Source organism: Ambystoma mexicanum, chromosome 1q (assembly GCF_040938575.1).
Source record: "Ambystoma mexicanum isolate Mex_15411 chromosome 1q, UKY_AmexF1_1, whole genome shotgun sequence".
In the NCBI taxonomy this organism is placed as follows: domain Eukaryota; kingdom Metazoa; phylum Chordata; class Amphibia; order Caudata; family Ambystomatidae; genus Ambystoma; species Ambystoma mexicanum.
In genome coordinates this window covers 707,591,848-707,618,578 of record NC_090922.1, presented here as the reverse complement: position 1 = coordinate 707,618,578, position 26,731 = coordinate 707,591,848, and the positions used below count along the sequence as shown (strand labels likewise).

The following is a 26,731-nucleotide window of genomic DNA, read 5'->3' as shown; positions in this document are numbered from 1 at the left end:
GCCCGGTGTTCAAGTCCCTAGGTGAGCAGATCCTCTACACCGTAGTGCAAAAGAAGACTTTATACTTCGTAGGTTGCTTTGCTGATCCTGGTATGACTTTTCAGAAACCACAATCATTAGTATTTACCTCTTGGTCATGGGTTGATGAGTTATTCAAGGTACTTACCCTCAGGTCCCCACGGTCAACGGTTTCTGCAGGGCCCCATCTAACCAGTTTTGCAATAGACATGTATTGTCCCAAATCCTGCATTGTTTCTCTTCTTGCTTCACCTGCTGGGTTCCGAACCTGGCACCGGGGCTCTTCAAGGAAGTCTCCTCTGCCATCACCTGGGATCGGTTCCTGTGTTCCCTGCACCTCTGTGGCAGGACTGGAACTTTACTTACTTTCTTCCATAACTGTGGCTGTGCATACTGACTGCTTTTTCCTGAACTTACCTAAACCTCTCCTAAAAACACTTTGGAGTTACTTACCCGCCTCTGGAAATTTTTCCTAGGTCCCCCCTTTGGATTCATGGAGTTTGTGATCAAAGACTATCACTTTAGCAAGTATTTTTAAAGTCTTACATTCCACATATGTATGTAATACAGGGCTCGAAATTGAGGGGAGCTGGCAGCTATTTAGCTCCTGCTTGTAGCTTACAAGAGCCTGGATAGCTTGATACCAACAGATACCAGGAGCCCATTTTTTTGGCTCCTCAGGCCCAGTGATTTCGAACAAATACACCTATGTGAATTTAACGCTGTGTGTTTGGGACAATTTAGAAGTAAGCATCTATACAATGTTTTGAAGCATAATGGGTCATAAATAAATTGACAAAATGATATGTTTGCATCTTATGTGGAATTTAGATTTGCAGAACTATATGCACTAGTTACTCATTGGTAGCTCCTGGTCACTGGTGAATGCTGAATACCCAGGAGCTGCTTTTATCTCCTGCTTATACAATCTTAATTTCGAGCCCTGTAAAGGGCCTTGTTATAATGTATATCTGCAAAGCATGCTGTTTTATGGGAGTGCAATAAGTTTGGTGCTAAAGGCCTAAGTATACTCTGGCCTTTGGTGGCTGCTGCCTTGGGGTTCTAAACTATGTAAACCTTTTTTCTCCGTCTAGGTGCTACATTTACTGTATGGGTGTGTGCTACATTCTGATGGAACTGCTGAAAAGCAAGAGGATTCCATTGTTAAGGGACTCAAATCCTAGTGATTATGTGCACCAAGGCCCCACTTCTCTACCAAATGTTAAAATGGTCCGAAGAAATACAAGACCTACACATAAAACACCTTTCATGTTAACAATTTTCGTTTAGTGCATATAACATACACTCAAGAGACGTTCACAGGAAGGATTAGTGCCGAGAGACCTAATGATGTGGATATGCATTTTGCAAAATACCACAGCTTTGCATTCCTCTTGTTGCCTCTGCGCCTTGCTACCCCTCTAGGGGTTAGGTGCGCAATATAAATAAATAAATACAAATACAGCCAGGCACGGCAGATTCAAAACATAGCACACAATTTCATGCAGCACAGGGCAACATTGCATCTTAGAGAATCTGCAAAGAATTCCACTTCCCAGGAAAAGGAGCTAGCTTACTTTCAGCATAAGAAATGGGTTCAGAACACCAGATTTGAGATGGGCATTGCAGCTTTTTAATGTCTAATCAGTGTCTTCTTATGAAGGGTGACCTGATTTTGTTAGCTGCTCACCATAGACACCTGCCTTCGCACAGTCACATACCAATTACCTCAATGAAGAAGCAATGCTGCTACAAAATTAGCCATTAAATACCACTTTACTAAATTAGGCAAGTGTACACTAATAACAAAAAACATTGTAAACAGACTTATGAATTTGCTAGAAACATTCATGTTCTTATGCGTAGACAGGGTCCATGAAATCTGGAACGATGGACGCTACTGCATGCTCAGGTTACCTTGTTGGTGTCCTCCATTTCGTGCAGTCTGTCCTGCAACGCCCCGCCTTGTAACTCTGCTGTCTTTGGCTCCAAAACACATTGTTCAGCTCCCACATGTTTCTTCTCAATCAGATTCTAGTGGGGAAAAACAGAACATGATCGGACAATGTATTCACGGTGCTGTTACTCTTTTTTCATGTGCGCTTTTAACATGGAGCGCATTGCGAAGGCATAGTTCAGTGTCAGCCAGATCACAAGCGTAGTGGGCATTTTTAGTAAGAAAAGGGCAGGTTTCGTTTTCTGATGCCACAGGCATTTATTATTAGTAAATTAGGCCAGCTGATTTTTTCTCTTCGCCTAACGTGTTAATCATAGAGTATGCAGTTTATCATGCAGTGCTTCAAAGAGAAAATATACAAGCATGGGTAAAAGCCAAGCGTTTGGGCTTTTGTGTGGGATAGGCATTTGGCTAGGAACCGATATAATGTACTGCTTAGCTATAAGATCGCAACATCTGGAAAAAGGGGCGATTACCTGGGCAAATGATGTCAGAACCTGGCAATTGCTTATCTAATACCTCAAGCCAAAAGTGTTGGCTTTGTCGTAGCCTGCATTTAACAGGATTTCAGTGCATGGAAGAGATTTAAATGCAGACTTGGGTTAAGCCATTTTTATTAGACCAGTAGCCATTTATAGCTGCAATTAAGCCATTAACTAACAGCTGACTGCTCAGAAAAAAAGCTGTCAGGCTAATGTTTGATATTAATGCTCGGTAGAGTGATCTCAAAGAGATCCCAGGAGGATGTGTTTAGAGCAGGGACGTCCAGGTATTGGGTGGCGATGGCTATAGGGATATGCATTGCCATGGGCAGTCAAGGGTTGGGTAAATAACCAAACACCACCACAAGCTGCAGTCTCCCTCCTCACATATCATCCCCCTCCTACCCGTACTCCAATGCAACGGTGTTAGTTTATAGGTGGCGCTGTTTTGCTACCTAATAGCCAAACTAAAAAGGGCAGACAACAGCGTCACGGGCTGCAAATAACTGGTGGGTATTCATAAATGTATAGCATGAATTTGCTGGAACTAATGAGGTGCACTGATGATGGCGATATTCCCGTTGTGCTGAAATAGCATACATATATTACTTAATCTACAGCTTTCTTTGTTCGCCAACTAGAAATTATGCGATCATCTCTAAACACTATTCTCATTATTAGCGGTATTTGGATAACTTCTTTAGTAATACAGTTCTATACCTGCAGAATATGTTTAGCTAGTCATATTTTTATCACAAAGTAGGCTTCTAGGGACTTCCGCATTTTCCTAAACACTTTCAAGGTTCCGGGGTCTTCAGCAGCATATATGGGACAGTTGTAATTGTAGACTGAACAATCTTAACTCTTTTGGACGGAAGTCACCTGTTGTAACGTGAACACAAACGTCGTTGGGTGGCCCGCACCAATGAAGGTTCCGAGCGGTCTTGCAGTCGGCAGTTGCAGAAACACACTAAAGCGGTGTCCATGTGTTTATTCAGGTGCTGCGTCCCGCGCGTGCCATGGCCACACCAAGCCACCCCACCAGCTGGGGCATCAGCATATTGGCGGGGACCGGAGACCTCCGGTTCCCCATAACATCTGGCGACAAGGGGTCCACGGACCGGCCCGCGCAGTGCGAAAGAAAAGGAGAAGGAAGAGGGATGCGTGCCAACGCTCCCCGGACAGGTGGTCAGTGCAGGCGGGGTGCCGCAAAGGGGACACGAGACACGCCACAGGGAAGGACTGCGGCAGTTCTGGCATCCCTAGCCTTTTCTTTGGCCTCGCAGGAAGGGGGAAAAGAGGGTGCGCGACTCACTCCGCACCAAGGACATTCAGTTGCAGAGCCCGCCGATACCAACATTTAAATCTCCGGCTGTGGGAATCGGCGGCATGGCCTTCGCTGCATATGCGGCAATCAGAGTGAACTGCCGCCTGGGGGAGACAGACTGCCGGGGGGCCACCAGCAACGCTACCCTCCCGCAGGGGGAGGACTGAGCGCAGGGCCCGCTGCAACAAAGGTGAACAGTGCCCCGCCTCGAGTGGTGCGCGGCCTCTGCCATGCGGCGTGTTCGCCGCTACAGACATTAGACTCCCGCATGGCAGAGAAGCGGTGAGCTGCCACAATAAACTGGGAAGTCTCCCACCTGAGGGAGAGGGAGCGGTGTGGCTGCCACAGCCACAAAGAAAGAAATTGCTCATGGGCAGAGTGGGATGCGCGCGCGCCTCCATAAAAGGAATAATGAATTAAGCATCTGCCTGGGGGAGACAGGACACCCACAAGTCTCCCGCATGGGGGAACAGGAAGCAACCGTGCCATCATCGAAAGACTGCACAAGTAAATCTCCTGCCTGGGGAGGACAGCGGCTCGTGCTGCACCAGTGTATTTGGACACTGTTACCTGGGGGAGGACAGGCAGCCGATGCTGCAACAGTGCCACAGGCCCTTGCCTGGCGCAAAAGACGGGGGAGCACCCTGGCCCACTGGACACAGACGCTCCTGACAGAGGGAGAGGTGCACTGCCTCAAACAAGGCACTCCCGTCTGGGGGAGAGGTGTGCTGCCTAAAGCAACTCAGGACTGGGGGAGAAGTGTGAAGAAGAAGCAGCGTGGCTCGGCGACCAGGAGCTGCAGCGTCTGTCGCAGGAAGCCACTAACGTGACTCTGCCTATCCTTGCGACCAACGGGTCAGGAGCAGGAAATACATTGGGGCACGTCCCCAACACTCAACGGGAGTAGAGCAGCACATCAACAAGAACCGTGGCTGCAGTGGCTGTGCCCTGCAGCCCAGGACAGTAAGTGAACACTACTGCCTGGAAGGGAGACTGCAGATTGCAAGACATGGACCGCTGCCCATTCTGCACCCTGAGCTCCCACCGCTGGAAGGGAGCCCACAGACGGCACAACATGGACCACTGCGCATCCTGCACCCAAGCACCACAAGTCCCTGGCATGGCCGCGGCTCTCCCCGAGGAGAGTGCGTCGGGCAGAAGATGAGCATGAAAGCGAGCCTGGACCAAACAGGCTGCCGTCAGCACCTGCCTGGGAAAGAAGAAGAGTGGCAACAACTAACGCCGGCAGGGCTTCACGCAAGCCACTATAGTGACTGCCTATCCTTGGGGCCAACGGGCCAGGAGCGCATCACACAGCGGGGTAAGTCCCTGCCACCATGAACACCCGAGAGCAGTGCGGAAAGCTCCATAGCTGCAGTTGCCATACACCAGAGGAGAGCACGGAAGAACTCCTGCCTGGGGGAAGCCACAAAAGAACAACAGACAGCCAGGCCGTATCTCTCCCTGAAGAGAGTTCTTGTGAGGCCAGGCAGAAGGCAGGCCGGGAAGAGCTCCTGACTGGGGGAGCCTAGCCATGGCGCAGCCATTGCAGCCACTGTTCCAACGCAAGTACCATCTGTGAAGCAGAGAGAAGACCCGGGCACTGCATGGCCCCGATTTCTGCAAGTGCCTACTCCTGCAACAGGGAGCCTCAAAGGGGGGGGAATACCTCTGCAGCGGTAACAAGTAAGAATTCCTGCCTGAAGGGGGAACCAGGGCACGGGTCTGCCCTCTGCCCCCAGTGATTCCTCACCTGGTGAGGGATGGAAAGAGTGTGCTTCCCTGGCCCCTATCTGCATGGGGGATCGGGGGCCCGAAAGACACCAGATTACAGTCTGCCGCAAAGTGACAAACACCAATCAGGCCAGCTGGAGGACCACCCTACAGCAGACGGGCCAGAGAGCTGCAGGCAAGACAACAGCCAATGTGGCCCCTAGTATGCCCGGGTTCAGCTATGCCGGCTAGTGGAGCGCTTTCCATTGTGGGAAAGCTGACAGAGGGAATGCCTCCTGACCATCTGCCGATATGGCCCCGGTATCCCCGGTGTGGCTTTTCCGGCCAGTGGGGTCATCTCCATATTGGACTAATAAAGTTTGTAGTAACCAAGCACATAGGCGTGCTACACCCCAATGTATGTATGCGCCCAAGTGTATACTAGACCAAGGAGGTATGTTTGTAATGCAGCCACACCACAAAAGTAATATGAAGATAAAGTAATTCCTGTAGAAGAGCTGGCCAGAACTGCAAGAAAAAGGGAGTGAGCATCACCCTTCACAAGACTACGTACTTAACCGCCCAACCCCTGGTAGTGAACCCTTGTAGTCAGTATGTACAGTACCATGCCTAACAGAAAGTGTATATCCGTGTTCTGAGATGACACAAGGTCAGCATGAGCGCTAGCAATTGTTGTAACACATGCCATCTTAAACGTTCATCATTTGTTTGTCATGATCCTTGGCATGGGATGTTGTAACATGAGCATGAGAGCTGTGGCTTGTGCCCAGTCACATGCTGGGGCACGCACTAATAAAGGTGCTGAGCGCTCTCCCGCTCGGCAGTTGCAGAAACACACTAAGCAGTGTCCGTGTGTTTATTCAGATGCCGCGTCCACACACGCCATGGGCCCACTAGGCCACCCCACCAGCTGGGGCATCAGCATAATGGTGGGGACCGGAGACCTGATGCTATCTTAAGAAGCACTAAGAGCATGACAGCCACTATAGTAACAGGCAAGAGAGAACACCCTGCTCCTCTGTGCTTTCTCTGAAGGAAAACAGGGCGAGAGGGGACGCAAGGAAGACCAAAAAATAAGGCCGTAACACGCTTGCATCTAGATGGGTTAAAAAAAAGGAATGCGATCAGCGAATGATACACCACATGCTTACCATTTAACACTCGGCAAAGGGACGCTCAGCGTACACCACCAGCTATTACAACCCTGCTCCCTACACGTTTTCTATTGGACTGCCAATTCCCCGAATTGGTCCTTGATATGTACATTATTGTTCTTCTCAAATGGTTTGATATTTACTCTTTTTTCAATCGGTGTGTGCTGCACTTCTCCCTTTCTTTACCATCCACTCTCTGAACAATTTAACTTATCATGGAACGGTGAAATCTCAGGAGGCGAAAAGCTAAGGATATCTTTATTCTTTCAGGTCTGTATGCCTGGTCAGTTATTGACCTAAAGCTGGTGCCAGCCTATAAAATAAGGAGAAGTCTGGGAACCGTAGACTGCATTTCACCATGTGCAACCGTAGACTGCACTTCACCATGTGCCCAAGCAAAGCACTCCATGTGCTTTTTGCATTACCTCCAGCCTTTGGTTCATAATGACAGTCCTTACTTTTAGGAGTCAACTCCTTGCACTACCACTGATAAAAGACCACTGAATAGGGAGAAGAGATAAAAGGGGACCTGTCACTACCTCCCCTCCTGCTTTTAGTGTTGGATATTAGGTGGTGCCTATAAACCAAAAGTATTGCACGGGAGTACGGCTAAGAGGCAGATGGGGTGTGAGGAGGGACACACAAAGCATGTGGGTGTGATTTCACACCCATTGACTGCCCCTGCCATGTACTTCCTGTGGACTTTTCCACACCCAAGCTGCCCCTCCCCATCGAAAAACCTACTCCTGGGATCTCTGTGAGCTAGTGTTATCGAAGTGGCTTCTAGTTTTATTTCAAATCAATCTTCTGAAAGTTAATGGCTTAATTAGAGCTGCAGGTGCCGTAAATGTGCTACTGGTGTAATACAAATCCCTTAAACAAGTGTGCTTTCAGCAACTTGACTTATAAGCATTATGCATGTTCTGGCACTGAAGTACTGTTGGAAACAAGCATTGGCAAAGCCAAATGTGTTGGTGTCTGAATAAGTATTAGGCACTGACTTCATAAACCCTGATACTCGAATCATTTTGCATTTGTTACCATTTTATGGCCAGGTACCATTATGTCAGTGCCGGGTAAAAGCCTGGCCCTATGCCCTCACAAAAGCCAAAACTGTTGGCACTGCCAATGATGGTTTTGTCACCCTTCAGACAGCAATGACGGTCCACTTGCTTGTACATATCCACTTGCTTGAGCAGAATCTGGCTTTCAAATGGCAAATGCACGCCCTACCTGCTTCGTAGGATATAAGAGGTCATGTGCTTACTACACCAGCTTTGATTGTCCCGCATTGCAAACTATTTTTAACCACTCTTAATTTATAAAAGATGTATTATCATGATTTTTCTGGGACAAAAACCGTTTTTTCTGCACAATGGAGCTCCAAGCTTTAATATCAGGCACACCTGCAGGAGACTGCTTCTGGCATGGAGAAACCAGTTGCTTCCGAAGCATCATGCTGGGATTTAGATTAGGGGATTTAGCATGCTTACTTAGAGCGTGCGAAGGGCAGCATAAGGTAAGCACTTCGGCATGATTTGTTTTTGCCCGGTTGCACATGCCCGGAGACCAGGGTTCCCATGGAGGGCCCTACTGTAGGCTAACGAGAGAGATGGCAGCGTCCTAGGACGATTTAAGGAAAAGAGCCCAATCTTTGAGCCCTCCCATCCTCTGCACAAATGAATGCCAGATTACTGGCTGAAAGCACTTCCAAAAGTTAATGCACAGAAAACATAATGTGGTTAAACGTAAAACAAGTAGTTGGTCTTTAATCTTCCAATATTCCAAATGAATGTGTAATATATAATTTAATTTAATTTATTTAACATTTATAAAGCGCTCACACAGCCCACAGGCATCGAGGCGCTGTTACAGGAATTGTTTGTTTTTCTTAGTTGTGTAATTGTGTTGTTTTTTTTTGTCTTAGTTACGTATTTATAACGCGCTTAAACACCCAGAGGTTTCTAAGCGCGGACCCGGGGATCGAACCTGTTGCTTCTTCGTGTCGTCTTGCTTCCAAGACGCGCACGCTGCCGCTGAGCTATCCTCCCGGGACGTATATAACTGTATATAAATACAGTCGATGCCCAACGCGTTTCGGGTAAAATGCCCTTCAGGAGCTGTAAATATTAAACGGAAAAAACTATTTCATATATAATGTCAAATTCATAATAGATTCAATATAACCACACCAGTTATGAGTGAGCAAAAAAACATGCCAAGGGTTCACAGACTAATGTAACGATTGATTTCCATTACAAAAAGATTGGTTCTAGGTATGTTAAACACAGTCATCTTGTCTATCAATTAAGAAGCTCTGGTGGGGCTCTAGATGTATGTCTTCAAGACTGGAACATGGGTGTTTGTATACACATCTCTGGTCACAAGAACATAGAAGTCCCATTAGGTGACTCTGGCATGAATCATGGTGGTTAGTGGTAGCACGACTGTATACTTTTGTTTTAAATTCTTCAACAGTACAGCATGGATTGTGAACACATGGATGACTTAGTGGCACATTTGTATATTCCACATGCCTGATAGTGGCATATTTGTACATTACACATTAATTCGGAATATTGGATGATTAAAGACCAACTACTTGTTTTCCGTTTAACCACATGAAGTTTTCTGTATATTTACTTTTGGATACAAATTAATGCAAAAACTAAAGTCCTGAAACAAGAGTCAGGAAGTTTAGAAATGAAAGAATGGAAATCAGAGAAGTCAAGATAGTATAAGCTAACATTCAGAGCAAATTATTAGCAAAAAGCAGATTGTACAGCGTGATCTGCACATTTAGTTAGACAACATATTCTGACCAAGACAGAGTCTGTAGACAACATAAAAGGCCTGATTCACAGAAGCGTTTAATATAATGGAAAAATACCATAGGAAAATGCTCTGTGATTCAGGCCCAAAGTCTCTTGTTGAATCTATGAAGGTTTACATCACTTGCATGGGGAGACGGTCCTTTTGGTTGAAATCGGTATAAGAAGTTGATGTATTATTCAGAAAAAATATATTGTGTTATTTAGTAGGTCTCAGTGTCGGTTAATCTTTAAGCATGCCATGGTTATTCCCATCCTTAAGAAACCTACCCCTTATCCTACCGTTCTCGAAAACTTCAGACCCATTTCTCTTCAAGCTACTAGTGCGTGCTGTCTATTCACAGGTTTCTTCCAATCTGAACTACCCCCCCCCAATATAGTTTTCAACACGCTCAATCTACCAACACTGCTCTTCTACATGTCTCCAATAGCCTTTGCCCCGCTAATGCCAAATTATCCTCTACATTGATCCTCCTCGACTTGTCTGCATCCTTGGATACTGGTAATCACACTATTCTTCTTTCCTTGTTTGCTTCCCTTGGACTATCTAGCCCATTCCTTCAATGACTCATTCCTATCCATTTGGCTGAAACTATTCTGTTTCATGGGCTGGACAGATCTCTTCCTCAGAGTCCCCCAAACCTCTGTACTTGGTCCCCTCCTGTTTTCTCTCTATACTATTCCTTGATCTGCTCGTATAACCGGTTTGCCGCTTCTACTCCAATGAATCTCAAATCTTCTTTTCTATCACACCACTGTCTCCTACTAGCTTTCTGGCATCCAGCAGAGGATGTCTGCTCACTTTCCTCACCTTAATACTCAAAAAATTGAAGGGCTCTTTTCTGCTAATATTCTACCTTCCCCTCTGCCTCCACCCACCCTTTTGCTACCCCCCACGTCCATTTTATGGCCGAAACATGGGTGTTACTTTTGAATCTTCTCTATCAATTTTCTCTCATATTTCTAATGCTGCTCGTAGCTGTCACTTCAACCTTTTTAATTTCTGTCTTGCTTGCCCATTTCTCTCTTTCCAGGCTACCAATCTTCTGTTAATAACTCAATTTTTTTCTGGTTTATTGTTCTGCATTCTTTATAGGTTTTTCCTGCTTCTCATTTCACTCCACTCAGATCCGTTTAAAAAACTCTATCTGCTGCCTTTTCTCGCTTGCCTGACGTTCTTCTATTACCTACTCCCTGCTGTCTATTTCCTTCCTACCTTTCAATCCTGACTTCTTTTTCACTTCCTTTCCATTGTTTTGCGGTGCATTCACAATCAATCTCACCCCACGCTCTCATTTCTCTATACTCCCCCTCACAATTTCCGATCCCAATGTCTCCTTACAGTTCCCAAACCGCCTTATGTCCTATACTGCATCCATTTTTCCACTCCCCCCGTGCCTAGTCGCTCATCACCGTCACTCCATATATTCTGTTAACAACATAAATTCCATCTACTTTCTGCAACTGATCTTGCACCCTTGATTTTTTTGGTCTCATTATTGCTTCATTACGTACTGTTTTTCCATTGCAATGTAGAGCCCTTTGGCAAAAGCGCTTTATAAATCCAAATAAATAGATCCCCGTGTTTGAACCCCTGCATTATTCCCCTCAAATATAACTGTACTCGCACCATTAATGGATATGGTCACCAAAAAGTCCAAGCATTTACACCATTCTGCATGGATTGCACTCAAAAGCAGAGTTACTTACACTATGCCATGGATGGCAAAGAAACGCACATGTACTCATGCAAAGGATAGGAAGAGAAATCAATTGTCATGGCGTGCCATCAAATAGACAAGCACTCCCCTGTCCATTGTTAAGGCCGAGGCTCAAAATGCTTGGAAATGGGAGCCATTTTAGTTCCTGCTTGTAGCCTAGACGTTAGCTTAGCACCAACAGCCCAAGCCTACTGGTGCCATACAAACATACCTTCATCACATCACCTCTGTGTGTTGGAGTTGACATGAGTGTAGCATTAGGACATATCTAGAAGACATTTAAAGCATGAGACACAATGAACACAAAGTTATAGTTTGCCACTCGTGCATAAATTAGATTTGTAACAGATTTTAGCTCGTTTCTTAGAAGTAGTGACAGCTTACAGGAATAGCTGCTGCTTTGCTTCTAGATTTTGGCTCATCAAATCCTATTTTTCAATCCCTGAAAGTATTGACATCAAAGGCCCTGTTACACATTCCTTTGCCATATGTTTTTCATCCCATTACAGGTATTGCGATCAGATGCCATGGCACTCTTGAGCCGCTCCAAAGGGCGGAGAGACAACAGCCATGCAGGTCAAGAACTGAAACTTGGTCATGTCCACAAGATACACAGCATTGCTGCAGGAAGGAATTTCGGCACTCCACCTGCTGCAAAAAAAAAAAAAAAAAAAAAAAAAAAAAAAAAAGACAGGCTACATGCTGTTGGATTAACTGGGCTGTATGAAGACTACCCCCATGATAGGATCGCAACCAAGAGCCACTGCAGCGAAGAATAACTTTTTCTATATATATGGACTCTACATCAATGGCAGCGTACTGGTTTTATGTATAATCCCGTTTGAAGTTTGACTTTCAACCTGAAATTCAGCCTCACTGTAATTGAAGACCATGAGAGGTAACAATATATACACTGCATCAAAGACCCTAGACCTGTTTTTTAAAAAGGCTGCTTGGCATGCCCTTATTTAGTTCCTTTAACTGTCACAAAAAAACATCTAACAGCTGCTAAATCCCAGCACTGCAGAGATTAGCGGCATTGCACAGTATATCCTTGCAAAATCTTGAATAGCTCGCTAAAAACAACAGCATGCAACGATTGGATAAAACCATAGAAGTTGTAGAGGATAAAACAAAGAACGGCTGGAATGTAAAAATGGAGATTAGTGTTGCTACCTCAGTGCCAAGCACCTTACATTGCAGGTGCATAAAAGAAGAATGCAGCTTCTGTGATCTCAGGCAAAGGAAAGGAAGCCTATGCAGATAAAAGGGGCGACGAACCAGCGTTCAAAAATAAATTGCGATGAGCAGGAGCTAAAACCAGATCTGAGGTGTCAGGCATCACCCAGAAGGCAGGAGCACACAGCGCACTTCAAATTTAACTCACACTTGAAATATACACCAACTTTTTGCCTACTATGTATGATCCATTATTTAAATGTGTCCTCAATATGTTTCAATTCTTATTTGTTTACTTTTTCAAGCACTCCAAGTTAATGTCACAAATGCAAGTTTGTAAGGCACCAGTTGACCTTGGGAACCAAAGCAGCTCCTAGCAACTGTTGGTTTTCATTGCCGTTGATGAGGCAAAAGGAAAACACACACACACGCGGAGGCATGTGGATGGCAATTTCTTTATTTCATCTTCCAACCGTAACTGGCGCGTCGCGAGCCTTTTCCCAGCATTCCCAACTTCCCTCCAACGTCCGTTCTCAACTCCCGCCCCTATTGTGGGCGGGGCAACTTATTAACCCTTCGGAAGGCGGTAACATCACTCCCGGACAATATATCCAAACATCAATTTAACAATCTTCAACTAGCCGTGTTGGCCTCTTGATTGTTCGCTGTGGTCTCCCGTAGCAGGTCTCTGTCCCTTCTCCATTCTGGAGTCTTTTGCCCTGTTCTGTCTCTCTGACATCTTCCTCAGAGGGGACCCATAAGTCATCTCTCGGGATCCGTGGCTCCGGAGTGACAGGTCTCAGGATACTCTCAGTCTCTTCTCTTTTGAGATAGGGTTTGAATTGTTGGCAATTCCTCGTGATGGCTTTGTCTTGGTCCTGGGCTGTCACCATCGTGCCCTTTATTGCGGTGACCCTCATGGGGATTGGGGCGAACCGTGAGTCGGTCTTGCGTACCATGTGTTGTTGAACCAGAACTTCATCTCCGATTTGAAAGTCTTTTGACGTTGCCTTACGCATCGTGTCGGTGTACTGTTTTACTCTCCCTTTCCCTTCGGCATCACGCTGGAGTATTTCAACGACCGGGATCTCCGTGACAGACGGGTTCCATGGGAAGCGGGTGCGTACTTCATAACGAAGCATGAGTTCAGCCGGTGTCTTGTTCGTGGCCACATGTGGTGTGTTCTCTGAGAAGCCGAAAGAGTGCTAGGTGCGGGTTGACTGTTTCGATTCTGGCTCTCTGGATGGTCTTTTTGATTGATGCCCTGAATCTCTCGGCCATCCCATTTGCTTGCGGGTGTCGTGGTGTGATTTTCATGTGGTTGAATCCTAGATGTCTTGCTAGGATTTCGAATTCATGTCCACAAAATGGTGGTCCGTTGTCGGACTTGATCACTCTGGGAATTCCCCATTCGCTGAGTATTTCTTCTAATACCTCAGCCACTTGCGGAAAAGCTGTGGTGGCTACTTTTTTTTTACTATCGGAAACCATGAGTACTCATCTATCAGAAGTAGGAGATAGTCACCTGATTCTGTGGGTCCATAAAAGTCCATGGCTACTCTTTCCCACGGTGATCTGGTATTTGCGTGTGTTGTAGAGGAGCAGGAGGTTCGGCTGGTGATATGCACTGGCAAGCAGGGCAGTTCTTGACCCATTCGTCGACTGCGGCATCCAGAAATGGGAAGCAGACATGACATCTGTTTTTTTGTGTTTTTGGCTCGTCTATATCCTTCATGTGCGGTGCGGACAACCTCGATTCTTAGAGCCGCTGGGATGACAATTCAGCAGCCTCTAAGTAGAATGTTGTGGTCTTTGACCGCTAGTTCATTGTGCACTCTGGCCAATCTTTCAATTTCTTGCCTGCTCACCCCCGGGTGGGCTAGCATTGCTCTCTGGTGATCTTTCCATTTGTTGGTCATCGTGAGGCTGATCGCAAGAGAGGTTGTGGGATCCGCAGCTGATGCGGCAGTGACCATGTCTAACGACAGTGCAGGTGTTAATGAGTTCGCCACAATGTTGTTGACATACGCAACATCCCCTATACACGTTATTGGGGCTCCCACCGGATGGTGCGACAAATAGTCTTCGGGGTTCAGGTCACCTCCGGGTCAATGAATGATGTCGTAATCATATTCTTGAAGGCGAATGCCCCATCGCTCCATCCTCGGGGGCATGTTGGTGTGCGGGTTGCCGAACAGAGAGAGAAGTGCCTGGTGATCAGTTATCAGGGTGAATTTTTTTCCAATTAATAAGTTGTGAAAATGCTCACGTGCCCAGACAGCGGCCAGACTTTCTTTTTCTGCCTGGGAGTAGGCCATTTCTGGGGTGGACAGTGCCCTGCTTGCATAAGCTACTGCATGTCTGGGGTTAACATCTGTACCACTTGTCTGGGGTAGAATGGCTCCTAGGCCAACTGGGCTTGCGTCCACTATTACTTCTGTGTGCCATGTTGGGTTGAAATAGGCAAGGCGGAGAGCTTCCGTGAGGGCTTGCTTGATGTCAGCAAAAGCGTGTTGGCACGCTGGTGTCCAGTGAAATATTGCTTTTTTCTGTAGGAGTCTCCGCAGTGGCTCCGTGAGGGACGCGTAGTGCGGAATGTATCTTGCGCAATATCCAGCCATACCTAGGAACGAACGGACCTCTGCAGTCTGTTGTGGTTCGCTGAGATTTGTGATTGCGTCAACCTTTTCAGGATCCGGCATCATCCTCTCACTGGAAAAAAACATATCCAAAAATGTTGAGCCTCGCTTTGCTGAAACAGCATTTTGCTAAATTGAGTGTGTTAGGGAGAATTCTCATTCAATGGCTAATTTACCTTACCTAGTGATTCCCCCAGCAGCTTTGCTGGATTTCTGGAGTTTATTTTTTCCACTTGGTAAGAGTGTGAGTTTTTCCCCCACTCTTACCCATGTTTTGCCATGTGCATTTCATCTGTTTTTGTGATTGGGGACTCTGGAGTACACCACTTCAGTAGCCCCATTCTTTTGTGTGTCACACAGCACCTTCGGTGCAGTGACACAGGGTTGTCTTTTAGACTTCCCACCGACTCCATTTCTGGGGCTGACTACTGTCCCCCAGAAAAGGGTAAAGTTGCCATTAACTTTACATAGTTAACCACAGATCCAGTACACCCCATCTTACATGGAGTATTGGAAAGGGTTATTTCTTAGCCCTTGTCATCTGTACCTCCTACAGCCTTGTTTTGCTCTTTTAACATTTAGACTTGACTGGTGGCAGTGGTATCTACCCTAACTTTTCTACTGCGTTTATACTATATAAACTTGGTACGTTTTAGGCTATTATATTAGCCTCGAACATAAACCTGCTTGCCCAAATACTCTTTCTTTTGGCTCCAGTTGGGTTTATTCGCCATTTCTTTTTGTTAAAGTCCTTCTTGTGTTTTACTTTGCGCGGCAAACCAGGTTTGCCTTCTTTGGTCACTGTCTTTTGGCGGGCTTCTGCCAAGAAGCCCTCCTCTAAGCGCCTGGGTGGCTAGGTGGACTGAATGTGAGGGAGGGGTGTAGTCGCCCCCTGCACAGGGTATCCTAGGAAACCCAAGTCACACTTTTCCATGATTGGCTAAGGTGGTTGTCCGGGCTGGACAACCCCCTTGCTGCGCGATTGACAGCCTAGCTGTGTGAATGGGGGATTTTTGCATAAAAGGCAGGACTCTTGGGCTGGAAGTTAGAGTCGCCACTGGAACTACAAGGAACCAAAGAGAAGCAGAGAAGAAGACGGCTGCTGCAACTACCCCGTCCCGGTGAAGCCCTGCTGCAGTCCTGAGCTATCTACCCTTTGACGACCAGAGAAGATCCAGTCCGGAGTCTTCTTCCCTTGAGCCTGGTGGGGTCAACCAGCTCATCTGCCACAGCCAGAGGATCCTCTTCTTGGTCGAAATCGCTGCACACTGCTGTAGTGGTCCAGATAGCCAACTGAAGAGCCTCTCCTGTTTTAAAGGAGTGCACCTTTTATTCTTCGTCGCTGCTGCTGGCTTCATCCCTGCGTAGTGCAGACCCCTTCAGACGTCCTCCTTCTCGTCACCACGACCGAAGCACCAGGAACCGTGGGTCTGCAGGAAACTACCAGGAACAACTGCCGTGGCACCAGCTACTGCCTTGAATAAGGTACTGTGTTCTGCTTTGAGGAGCTAGAGTGAATCCCTTTTCTCCTCCTCCAAGGCTTGCCCTTGTCTTCCCTCCTTCTTATAACTTTTGCTTCCTCCGTTGACAATATCTAAGTACTCCTGGCAACGTTGAATCGAACTGTCCAACTGTGTGATCCTTGACAACATGAACCCGGTTCCACTTGACACTGGCTCCAGCCTATTGACTCTTGTATTTCTGTCAACGAGTGTTCTCTGATTCTGTCTGCCCTGACAAAAGTATTGCCTATTATTTTTGCCCCCAACTCTCTCTGGTTAACTCAGGTGCTAAGTGTGTTTTTGCCCCGGTAACATTTCTCGCTGTGGATACGCGTATCTTTAGTAAAACCGAACTGTCATTACTGTCAAAAAGTGATTGCATATATATACCCCGTAACGTCTTTTATTTCACAACACCGGTCCATTAAAACATAGGGTATTTACCTAGAGTTATACTGTACCAAGTGAATTGGTTGCGTGTAGTGTATTTTACGTGTGGTTTTGAATTAATAGAAGTGTTGTGTTTTATAACAAATGTACTTATATTTTTTTACCTGAAACCTTGAGTCAGTGTTTGCTTGAGTCACAGTAATTGTGGTCTCTTTGTGTAATCTCTGCTACTGCTCATATACTCTTGAGATAGGCCTGACTGCTCCGCTACTGCTACCACTTTAACATAGTAGTACAGGCTTGTATCAAAGGTTAACTTGTATTACCACTTGTAGTCTTAATTGTGTGTAGTGGTCCCTAAGGGCACTGCACAGGATTCTGCCTAACACTGGTGTACAGCGATGAGGATTTGGAAGTAGAGTGATTACACTTAGAGTGCTGCTATTGCTTGGGTTCAACTAAACACCACTAATTCTATTTAACTGAGAAATCATGTCAAATATGGAAAGCTCATGTGTAGAGAAAGGAGTCTCTCTGGTAAAGGAAAGACATCTAAATTGATTGCAAAGTTAATGGGAAAACAAAAGTCTGGAGAGTGGGTCAGAAGGGCCTACCCCTCCAGCAAATGTGAATACTGATGTTTCTGATTCCGAGAATGTTGATTTAGAAGAAGCAGATGAGTCCTTGTTAGGAAACCCTACAACTCCTTTGCCTTCTCAGAAAACACAACCTCTGTCCACAGGGACCCCCACAGGTCCTACACTTACTCCTGAGTTTATTGCACTTGAGAAAATGAGACTTTTTGGAAGTAAAACGTATTGATGCACAAACTGCCATGAAACATCAAGAGTTAAGGCTCAGAGAAATGGAGCTGAATCATGAACTAGAAATGAAGAAATTGTCTTTAGAAAATTATTCTCTCCCAGAGTCTTCTAGGTCTTCCAGCCCTAAGAGACCCTGTATGCCAAAGGAAATGATTGGTATGTATGAGACTAAACTTGATGTTTTGGATTGGTTAGCAATGTTTGAATACAATCATGGGATTCAAGGTATCTCAGGGAATCAGCTGATTCTTTGGCTTTTCTCTAGGCTTCCCCCTGTTGCAAGTGATGTAATGGAGTTGGGGAAGAGGATAAACAGGATTATGAGTGTGTGAAGCTTGCATTAATAGCTAGATTTGGGAAGACCCCTTCCCAGTACCTTAAGAGGTTTAGAACCCTCAAAAAGCATGATGGTACCCCTTGGGCTACCTGGGTGTGTAAATGTTTGAAAAACTTAGACGGTTGGGTTAAGGGTTACAAAGTGAACACTTATGAAGGTGTGAGGAATCTTGTAATGTTGGAGTCTATTTTGTTGTCTGCTCTCCTGAGCTTAGACAGCACTTGGCTGATTCAAAGGAGATAGATCCTAAGAAGTTAGCTAAGGCTGCTGACTTGTGGGTTGCCAACAGGGCTACTCACAAGGATTCTGGGGCAACTCAGAAAAAGGATGAGGGAAAGCAACCAAAGAAAGACAACAAAGAGAATTCCAATAATTCCAATCCAAAAGAGGGCCCCAAACATAACCAGGTTAAGCCACAAGGGAAACCGAATCAGGCTAGTGTACCATCTGGTACCAAACCAGATGGAGGTCAGAACAAGTCCCCATTCCAGAGAGCATTTGGGAAATGCTTTGTTTGTGGGTTAACCGACCATGTGAAAGGGGATCCCAGATGTAAGGGTAAACCTTCAGGGTTCCACACTGTCTCCTTAGCCTTCTCCCAGGTGGATGAAGTACCTATAGCCAGTGTAAACTTTCAGTTACTAGCTGATGAGCCCATGCAAGTCTCAGCTAGAGTTTCTTTAGTGTCCTTGGGACAACAGAACGTAGATGTCTATAACTCAATCCCAGATAATACTAAAAAATATTACAAAGATAGTGTTCTTGTGAATGGTCAGGAAAGCCCTGCCATCAGAGACGATGGAGCCGTCATAACTGTGGTTGATGAATGTTTTTTCAAGGTGGGGGATGTTGCTAAGGCAGACAAACACTTAACCAAGTAAGCTGAAGGCCTGTGCAAATGGTTCCCCAGTTACCAGCTCTCCTCCAGTGTAATGACATGAGTGTCAGAATACCTGTAAGTTTGCTAAATAACGTGCCTGGGAGGGTCCTGCTGGGTAATGACCTTAAAACTCTTGGAGTTGTGTCTAGTACCCCCAGCACCTCAAAAGAAGGAAGCAGGAGCTCACATGGTCTGCAAGGGAGAGAACCGTGAGAGTCTCTCCTGGGGATAGGATAGAGGAAACTATCACCCCAAGTCCACAGGACGGACTTACTGCCATTGCAGGTCAGAAAGAGACAAAGGGGAAACCCAAGTCTGCCAGGAAGAAACCAGCAAGCACTCCTGTGCCCAGAAGGACATCTCCAAGACTGTCCAAAGTCACATCTGTGACTCCTCCACCAGCTGAGGCTGAGTGTGAGGTTCAACCCTGTATGGTTCAGCTAGATACTGTGGAATCAGATCTAGAAGAAGATCTTACTCTAGAAGGAGATCTTGACCCTGTTGACCATCCTGAGCTGCAGTCTTTACTGGCAGAGGGTGGACCCAACAGGGCAGATTTCAGCAAAGGATAAAGAGAGTGTCCTACCCTTGAAGGTCTTCACCAACAGGCAGCTTCTCAGCTCAACTGGACTGAGCCTGGGAAGTATAGGTTTCACTGGGAGGATAGCCTCTTCTACAGTGAAACGACTGAGTCAACCCCTGGAGACTGCAAAATACGTGTTGTACCTCTAGTGAACCGACTCCAGCTTCTGCAGTTAGCTGACGAGATACCTTTGGCTGGTCACTTAAGTTTTAAGAAGACCAAGGAAAGGCTCTCTCTTTACTTCTACTGGCCTAAGATGGGTTCAGAAGTAGACAAATTCTGCAGGAGCTGCCACACTTGCCAAATCTCTGGCAAGAGTGGAGCAAAGAATGTGGCACCCTTGATGCCTCTCCCAGTGGTGGGAGTTCCTTTTGAGAGTATCGGGATTGACATTGTTGGTCCTCTTGAGCCTCCCACATCTTCAGGCAACAGGTTTATCCTAGTTGTAGTGGATCATGCCACTAGGTATCCTGAAGCAATACCTATGAGGACTGTTACGGCTCCGGCTGTGGCTAAGGCACAACTTGGTATTTTTACCAGAGTAGGGTTCCCTAAGGAGGTGATATCTGACAGGGGATCAAATTGTATGTCCCACTACATGCAAGCCATGTGGAAAACCTGTGGCGTCACCTACAAGTTATCAACTGCCTACCATCCCCAAACCAATGGGCTGAGAGGTTTAACAGAACTATGAAGAGCACGATAGATGCTTTAGAAGAACCCCTTAAAAGAAAGTGGGACCTTCTACAGCCATGCCTTATCTTTGCATATAGAGAAGTCCCTTAGGAGGGAGTAGGTTACAGTCCCTTCTAACTTCTCTATAGCCATCCAGTCAGAGGTCCATTGGCCCTGATTAAGGAGGGGTTGGGAGTGCTCCTTCCCCCAAGCCAGTCAAAGTGACTGACCATGTGATAGGTCTCCGGAGGAGAATGTCACACATGATGGCAGAGGCAAGTGATAACTTGAAGGCTGGTCAAGCTCTGGTCAAACATTGGTATGACCAGAAGGCTAACATGATTGAGTTTACTCAAGACCAGCTTGTTCTTGTTATGGTCCGCAGAGGGCCTTGCAGGACAAATGGATAGGACCCTTCAAAGTTGTGGGTAAACTTGGAGAGGTGAACTATCCGGTGGACTTAGGATTGCTTAAGGAGGCTCCCAGAGTCTTTCACACCAACCGTGAAGGCTTATGTCTCGAGACCTGTCATAGGAGCTTTGCTTCTAGCTTCAGCTCAGGAGGAGGAGGAGGAGGAGAGTGAACCTCTGCCTGACCTCCTCAGAGGCTTACCTTTAGATGAGCAAGTGGAAGGTTATCGACTCCTGGTGAGTGAGCGAATGACATGGATGATGGTGTCCACCTGTCGCCCATTTAGGAGGAAACGTTGTGTAAAATGTCCAATTGTTTTCAAGGGTGTAGCGGTGCCCCACTGAAAAATGTACGAGTGTGACACCTAGAGCATTGGCGGATTTGGGATCCTAGTGTAATCTTGTTCACCCATTATGTTTACAGTGGCACCAGAGTCAACCATGAAATGAAACAGGCAATTTCCCATTTTTATCGGAATTTTGGGGGCTTCTCTAGCTTCTTCATTGCCATGCATGAGATTGACATATTCGTCTTGATTATATGGGTCGTAATATGTGGTGTATGCAGTCGCTGCAGGACATTGATAAGAGTTCATCCTCCCCGTAGCCTTCAGGTGGGTTGTCATATTCATCCGTTAAGTATTGAGTTTGGTCTGAGTGGTCAGATATTTGCAGGTATTCATGCTCTTGGTATTCATCAATAGCTCCAACGTAGCGCCTTTGGTTCTGATGGTAGTATCTTTGCTGTCTATATTGTGGGGGCAGTGGGCGGAAGTCGTGCACCATTGTGATAGAGCTGGGCATGATCCTGAGTGTGGAAATGTCATTCCGCAGCGATAGCAATGTCTCTGTTGACGTGGTACTTGTGGGGCTTGTGGTCTGTATGGGTACGATTCTTTGTCGCCCTGACTAGGTGTTTGTATGGCCACTATGAGTTCGGCAGTGTCTTGTTTTGGGTTGTTGGTGCCAGTCATGGATGCGGCTTGGGCAGCAACTCTCTCGAATATGCACGCAAGCTCGCTGACCTCGGGGATGTTGAGGGGCTTCTTTAACAATTGCTTCTTGAGTGTGGGTGATAGGCAGCTCTCTATAACTCTGAGACGCATCGCCTCTTCCAAGGAAAACACATCGAATTGGCAGTGAGCTCCTTTTACTCTTAAGCGAGTTATGAATTCATCCACTGTCTCTTGTGGTTTTTGTGTACATTGGTTGAAAAGGGAAAAGGTATCTTTCGTAGTCGCGATTTACTTCAATTATGAGAAGTTTGTCTAGTGCTTTGATTAATTCCGGGAAGTTGTTTTGTTACACTGTAGGAATTGTCTTGACGATGGTTTTAATCTCTCCCCCCACCAGATTGAGAAAAATGTCCCCGATATTGGGGGAGTCACCGTCTCCTGACCCTCTCACAAATTGATGGAAATCCTCCATCCACCTGGGCCCTTTTGTGGCTTGTGGCGTCATGGTGAATGGCGGTGGCATCCTTAGTTGTATGGATTTGGCTGCACGGGCAGGCTGGGGTGACACTGGATTGCTCATCTTGTAAGGTGTTGATTACTCTGCTGTACCCTTCTTGAGTATGGGGTGTTGGCCTCACTGTTGGTGGGTTTGGATGGGCACCACCCTTGGGTGCTGTGTGTGTGGCACTGTGTGCTCACTGGTGGGATCACAGGGTCCAAGTGTCCCAGGGTATTGGTTTTAGACTCCACTTAACGAAACCACTGTGCACTGGAGAAATTATTGACAATGGCACTGTGCCCTGGGGAAATATTGTTACAATAGCGCAGCCTGGTGTTTCAGAGGAATTTTGTATTCACTCACCCTTAGATGTGCCCCATGTCATATGCTGGCATTCTGAGACTTGAGAGGGGCCTGCCGCTTGAGTGGCATGGGCGGACGTGTTTCGACAGTAGAACGTGAGGCGTCTTTTCGCTTCAGGGCATTGGTGGGCCTTCACCAGCAGAGAGGCGCGTGTGTCTAGTCACCGCCGTAAATCCGGAGCAGGCGGCAAGCTGTTTGTGCTGCATGCGTGGAAGGAGCTCTGGCAGATTGCCACAGCGGGGGTCTGCCCTCGGCAGTCTCGTGGTCCCTTTGATGATGAGGAGGAGGAGACTTGGCAGGGTGTCCGGCCCTCACTTGTGCACGGCAGAGCGCCGGCGGCTTCAGAAGGAGGAGGCTCGACGGGGTGCCAGCGGCTACATAGTACCGCTCCAAGCGGAGGAGGAGGAGACTGACGGAGTATCAGTGGCCGCATGCAGCCTCAGCAGGAGGAGGAGGCGGAGGAGGAGGAGGATGCGGCTTGGCGGAATGCCAGCGGCCAAACGGATTTCGGCGGGCTGCCGAGATGGAGGACTCCGTTGTGTGCGGTACGGATCCTCATCGCCAAAATGTTGCCGTTGATGAGGCAAAAGGAAAACACACACACGGAGGGATGTGGAAGGCAACTTCTTTATTTCATCTTCCAACCGTAACTGGCATGTCGCGCGCCTTTTCCCAGCATTCCCAACTTCCCCCAAATGTCCGTTCTCAACTCCCGCCCCTATTGTGGGCGGGGCAACTTATTAACCCTTCGGAAGGCGGTAACAGTTTTAAACAAACCAGGCTCTCCTAGATTTGAAACAGGAGCTAAACAGCTCTCAGCAGTTTTGAACCCTGCTGTACTCCCCTCCCACACACTGGCATTATAGAGGAGTTGGCCAAGGGAAAAGAGTGTAGCGCCTCTCAGATGGGCCTATGACTGGTTTCTTAATCAAAGTGACCAAAAACATATCATTTGAAATGGAAATGTGGAACAAAAAATGTATAATCCGACATTCAGCTAATCAAATTTCGAATTTTAAATAGATGTTTTAATCCAGATTTGGACAATCCAAGTGGGTCTATCACAAATCATGCTAAGTACAACTCATGTTGTTTAGGAGTATCTCAAAATGGGTAAAACAATATGCACTATTTCTGAAAGAAATAAAATGCCCTAATTCACAGTAAACCCGGATTACGAGCCAAAGCTGGTGAACCTTTCCTCTACTCTCAGTTATTGTTTCACAGTGAATAGGTTTGGTGCGTTTAATAGGGAAGAATACTTAAAAGTGTGCTTGTATAAATGCTGCAAAAGTATTACAGTGGGACAAAGAAAGAGAAAGCTACAGGCAGTAAAAAACATAAATATATGAAATAGTATCTTAAATGGAGTTGATACTATGTCTGTAATAAAACTTGGGCATTTATGTTGTTTCTAACAGAATATTAAGGACTCTGTGCACGTTTGGAAGAAAGACTTTTTGTAAATCCAATTGCTTGATTACCATTTTAAAGATGGGTGGTGTGTGCCCCTGTTGACAACCACCGCACACTTTTCAAACAAAGAAAAACTTCAAGTCCAGACCCATTTTTTTCTCTATGTTGCACACCCAGTTTTTGGTATACCTTCCTCATAGTGGCTCTCCCACTAAACCGTTCCTGACATCAAAAAGCTTTTTCGCTTTCTAAACTCTACTGCGCCCTCTCTGGTTACCATTTTTTGTTCTATGTACCAATTTATACATTTCCAATGTCCCTCCATATCCGTTTTCTCCACGTTCGCCCTTTTTGTGTTCTCTCCATCTTCACACTAGTGTGAATTTTATGACATGGGGCTTTCCCCTATTTTTGTGCCACGGTTTATTTTCTTTCTGTTCCCTCCCATTTGTATGTTTTCTCAGGAAAGGTCACACAATATCATGCTAAAAATATGCCTGAAAAGTGGTCGGGGGGGATAATCTTATACATATGCTACTGCCACAGACCCAAAATTAAAGTCCAATTTGTAAATGAACATGAGGTATGTCGTTGAATTATCAACACAACAAATAAGGCAATATTGCAGCGATACAACTATTCATGTTAGAAATGCCCTCCTAGGCTCACAATCCTTATACACAGCGATCACCAAGTATGCTTGGCAAAGATCCACCACCCACCACATAGCATTGAAAAAACTCTCCTTCGCAAGCCAGTACCCACTAACTCTTTGTATTCCTGAAGCAGCCGCCACTAAACCCATTACCAATAATGGTGAAACAAACTATCAGCGTACCACAGTATGCCCATCAGAGATCCCCGTGTTTGAACCCCTGCTACATACTGCCATTACATTGATCACTGAAAGCCAAATACGGCCAGTAGCTGCAGCCTCTGCGGCGCCCTAGACGAATAATGCACCCCTTGAGCCAACGACCGCCGTATGGCCACTTGCTATTACACTCAATTTGTACCTGGATATGCCATCCAAGAGTACCATCATTAAGCAATGGAGTCAAAGTGCTGCACCTCATGTCTTGCCTGGCCAAATGCTTCCAAATATTGCTCTGCCTGCACCCCATTCTATACATGCTGACCAGCCTGTACCAAACATTGTAAATGATGACCTGCATAATGTATATCTTGATATGCCACCTGATGGTACCACTGTTATGCCATTAAGTCAAAATGCTGTACCTCATGACTTATTTTGCCCATTGCAACCTAATGTCGTTATGCCTAGACCCTATACTTTTCATAATGGCCTGCCTATGCCCGATGCTGTGCAGTCCAACCAGCCTATGCCTATCACTGTAAATGATGACCTGCCTATGACTAATTCTGGGAATACCAAGCCGCATGCTTCAAATATTGATAGCTTTATACCTAGTCCCTCCAACAGGGCCTTTCCATTTGCCCCACTTAACAGTACTCTCCCTGCCCATGCCCTTGACGTTCATGATCTTATCACGAGCTGTAATACTGACCTCCTAATGATTACTGAAACTTGCCTCACTGAGGCCTCTGGTCCAGCCCTTGCCCTCGCCACCCCCCAGGCCTACACTATTTTCAGGCAAGACCGTCCTCTCCAGAAAAGGGCAGAGGGTAGCACTTATTGCCAAAGAGCCCATCTCGGTTAGAAGGGGATCTAGGCCATAACTGCGATTATCTTGCTCTTAAAATCAGTGTCTCTCCAAATTGTACTATTGCCCTCCAATATTGCAAACTGTACTATTGCCCTCCAATTGTAGATCGACCACCATCTCTGGCTTCCAGGGTGCCTTGATACACACTCTGTTTGATAATTTGAAGAAAACCTCCCAATCCATTCTCCTGGGAGACCTCAATCTAGGCCTTAACGACCCTAATGACACCCAAGCAGTTTCCCTTAATAAAGCGCTATCCACCTTAGGATTCACTCAGGCCATCACAGAATCCACCCACAGTAAAGGTTGCACCTGTTCCATTAAGGTCTTGGACATCTCCCCCATCCTGTGGTCCGATCATCACTACATTCATTTTGAACACCTCGAAAAGCTTTGATAAGCAACAACCTCCCCCCCCCCCCCTCAACGGCACTGACCAGAGGCTTCCAGCAGCTCACTAAGGAAAAGCTTACATCCTACCTCCTAGTGCCGGCCCTTCAGGCCCCCTTCTCTAGTGACCGAGAAGTCCTTGCCAGGGCGTTCAAATCAGTCATCACATCGCCCCACTCACCCTAAGAAAAGCTAAGCGGTCTAAGCATACCACTGCTTGGTCTCCCCCCCCCCCCCCCCCAAGAACTTCTCGAACTATGTGCCAAGAAAAAGGACAGCACTCCCCCACTGGAAAGCAAACCCCAACGACTCTTCCAATTAGACTTCAAATCTATCTCAAAAGAATATAAAAATGCTATCATCAAAGCCAAAGCATCATCATTTAATTCTGGGATAGCAAATGCTAAATCAGGGACCAAGGACATGTTTGCCATCTCAAGGGAGTTGGAAACCCCTAACACCCCTCCTCCCCGTCAACACTCCACAAAGATTGAACACTGGTGTAACTCCATCCAATCCGCTATGCTGGACAAACTTAACACGCTCCAGAATAAAATCATAGCCCATCAACAGGCGCTCAGCCACCAAATATCTCAAATACAAAATTGCATTAGCAGCAGCTCCCACCCTTTCGAACAAGAAGTGATCGCCCTCCTGAAATCTATGAAACCATCCTTCTGTAAAGGGGATGTATGCCCGGCTCAACTGATTAAAGACTGTGCCCTTCCCCTTACCCCATTCCATACTGCATTTATCAATGCATCATTCCAGTCAGG

General features: G+C 46.4%; 1 protein-coding gene across 15 annotated transcripts in view; it reads right to left on the bottom strand.

The window, feature by feature from the left end:
- Positions 1-26,731, bottom strand: part of PDE4DIP (phosphodiesterase 4D interacting protein) — a 1,465,918-nt gene that overhangs the window by 561,679 nt on the left and 877,508 nt on the right. For 11 of the 15 annotated variants that reach the window (XM_069641324.1, XM_069641316.1, XM_069641317.1 and 8 more), the window contains one exon: positions 1,936-2,052. In XM_069641324.1, coding sequence (XP_069497425.1) covers positions 1,936-2,052 — 117 coding nt within the window. Of the gene's footprint in view, positions 1-1,935; positions 2,053-11,435; positions 11,493-26,731 lie in introns of all 15 variants that reach the window. The other 4 variants (XM_069641322.1, XM_069641325.1, XM_069641326.1 and 1 more) reach the window with 1 other exon arrangement.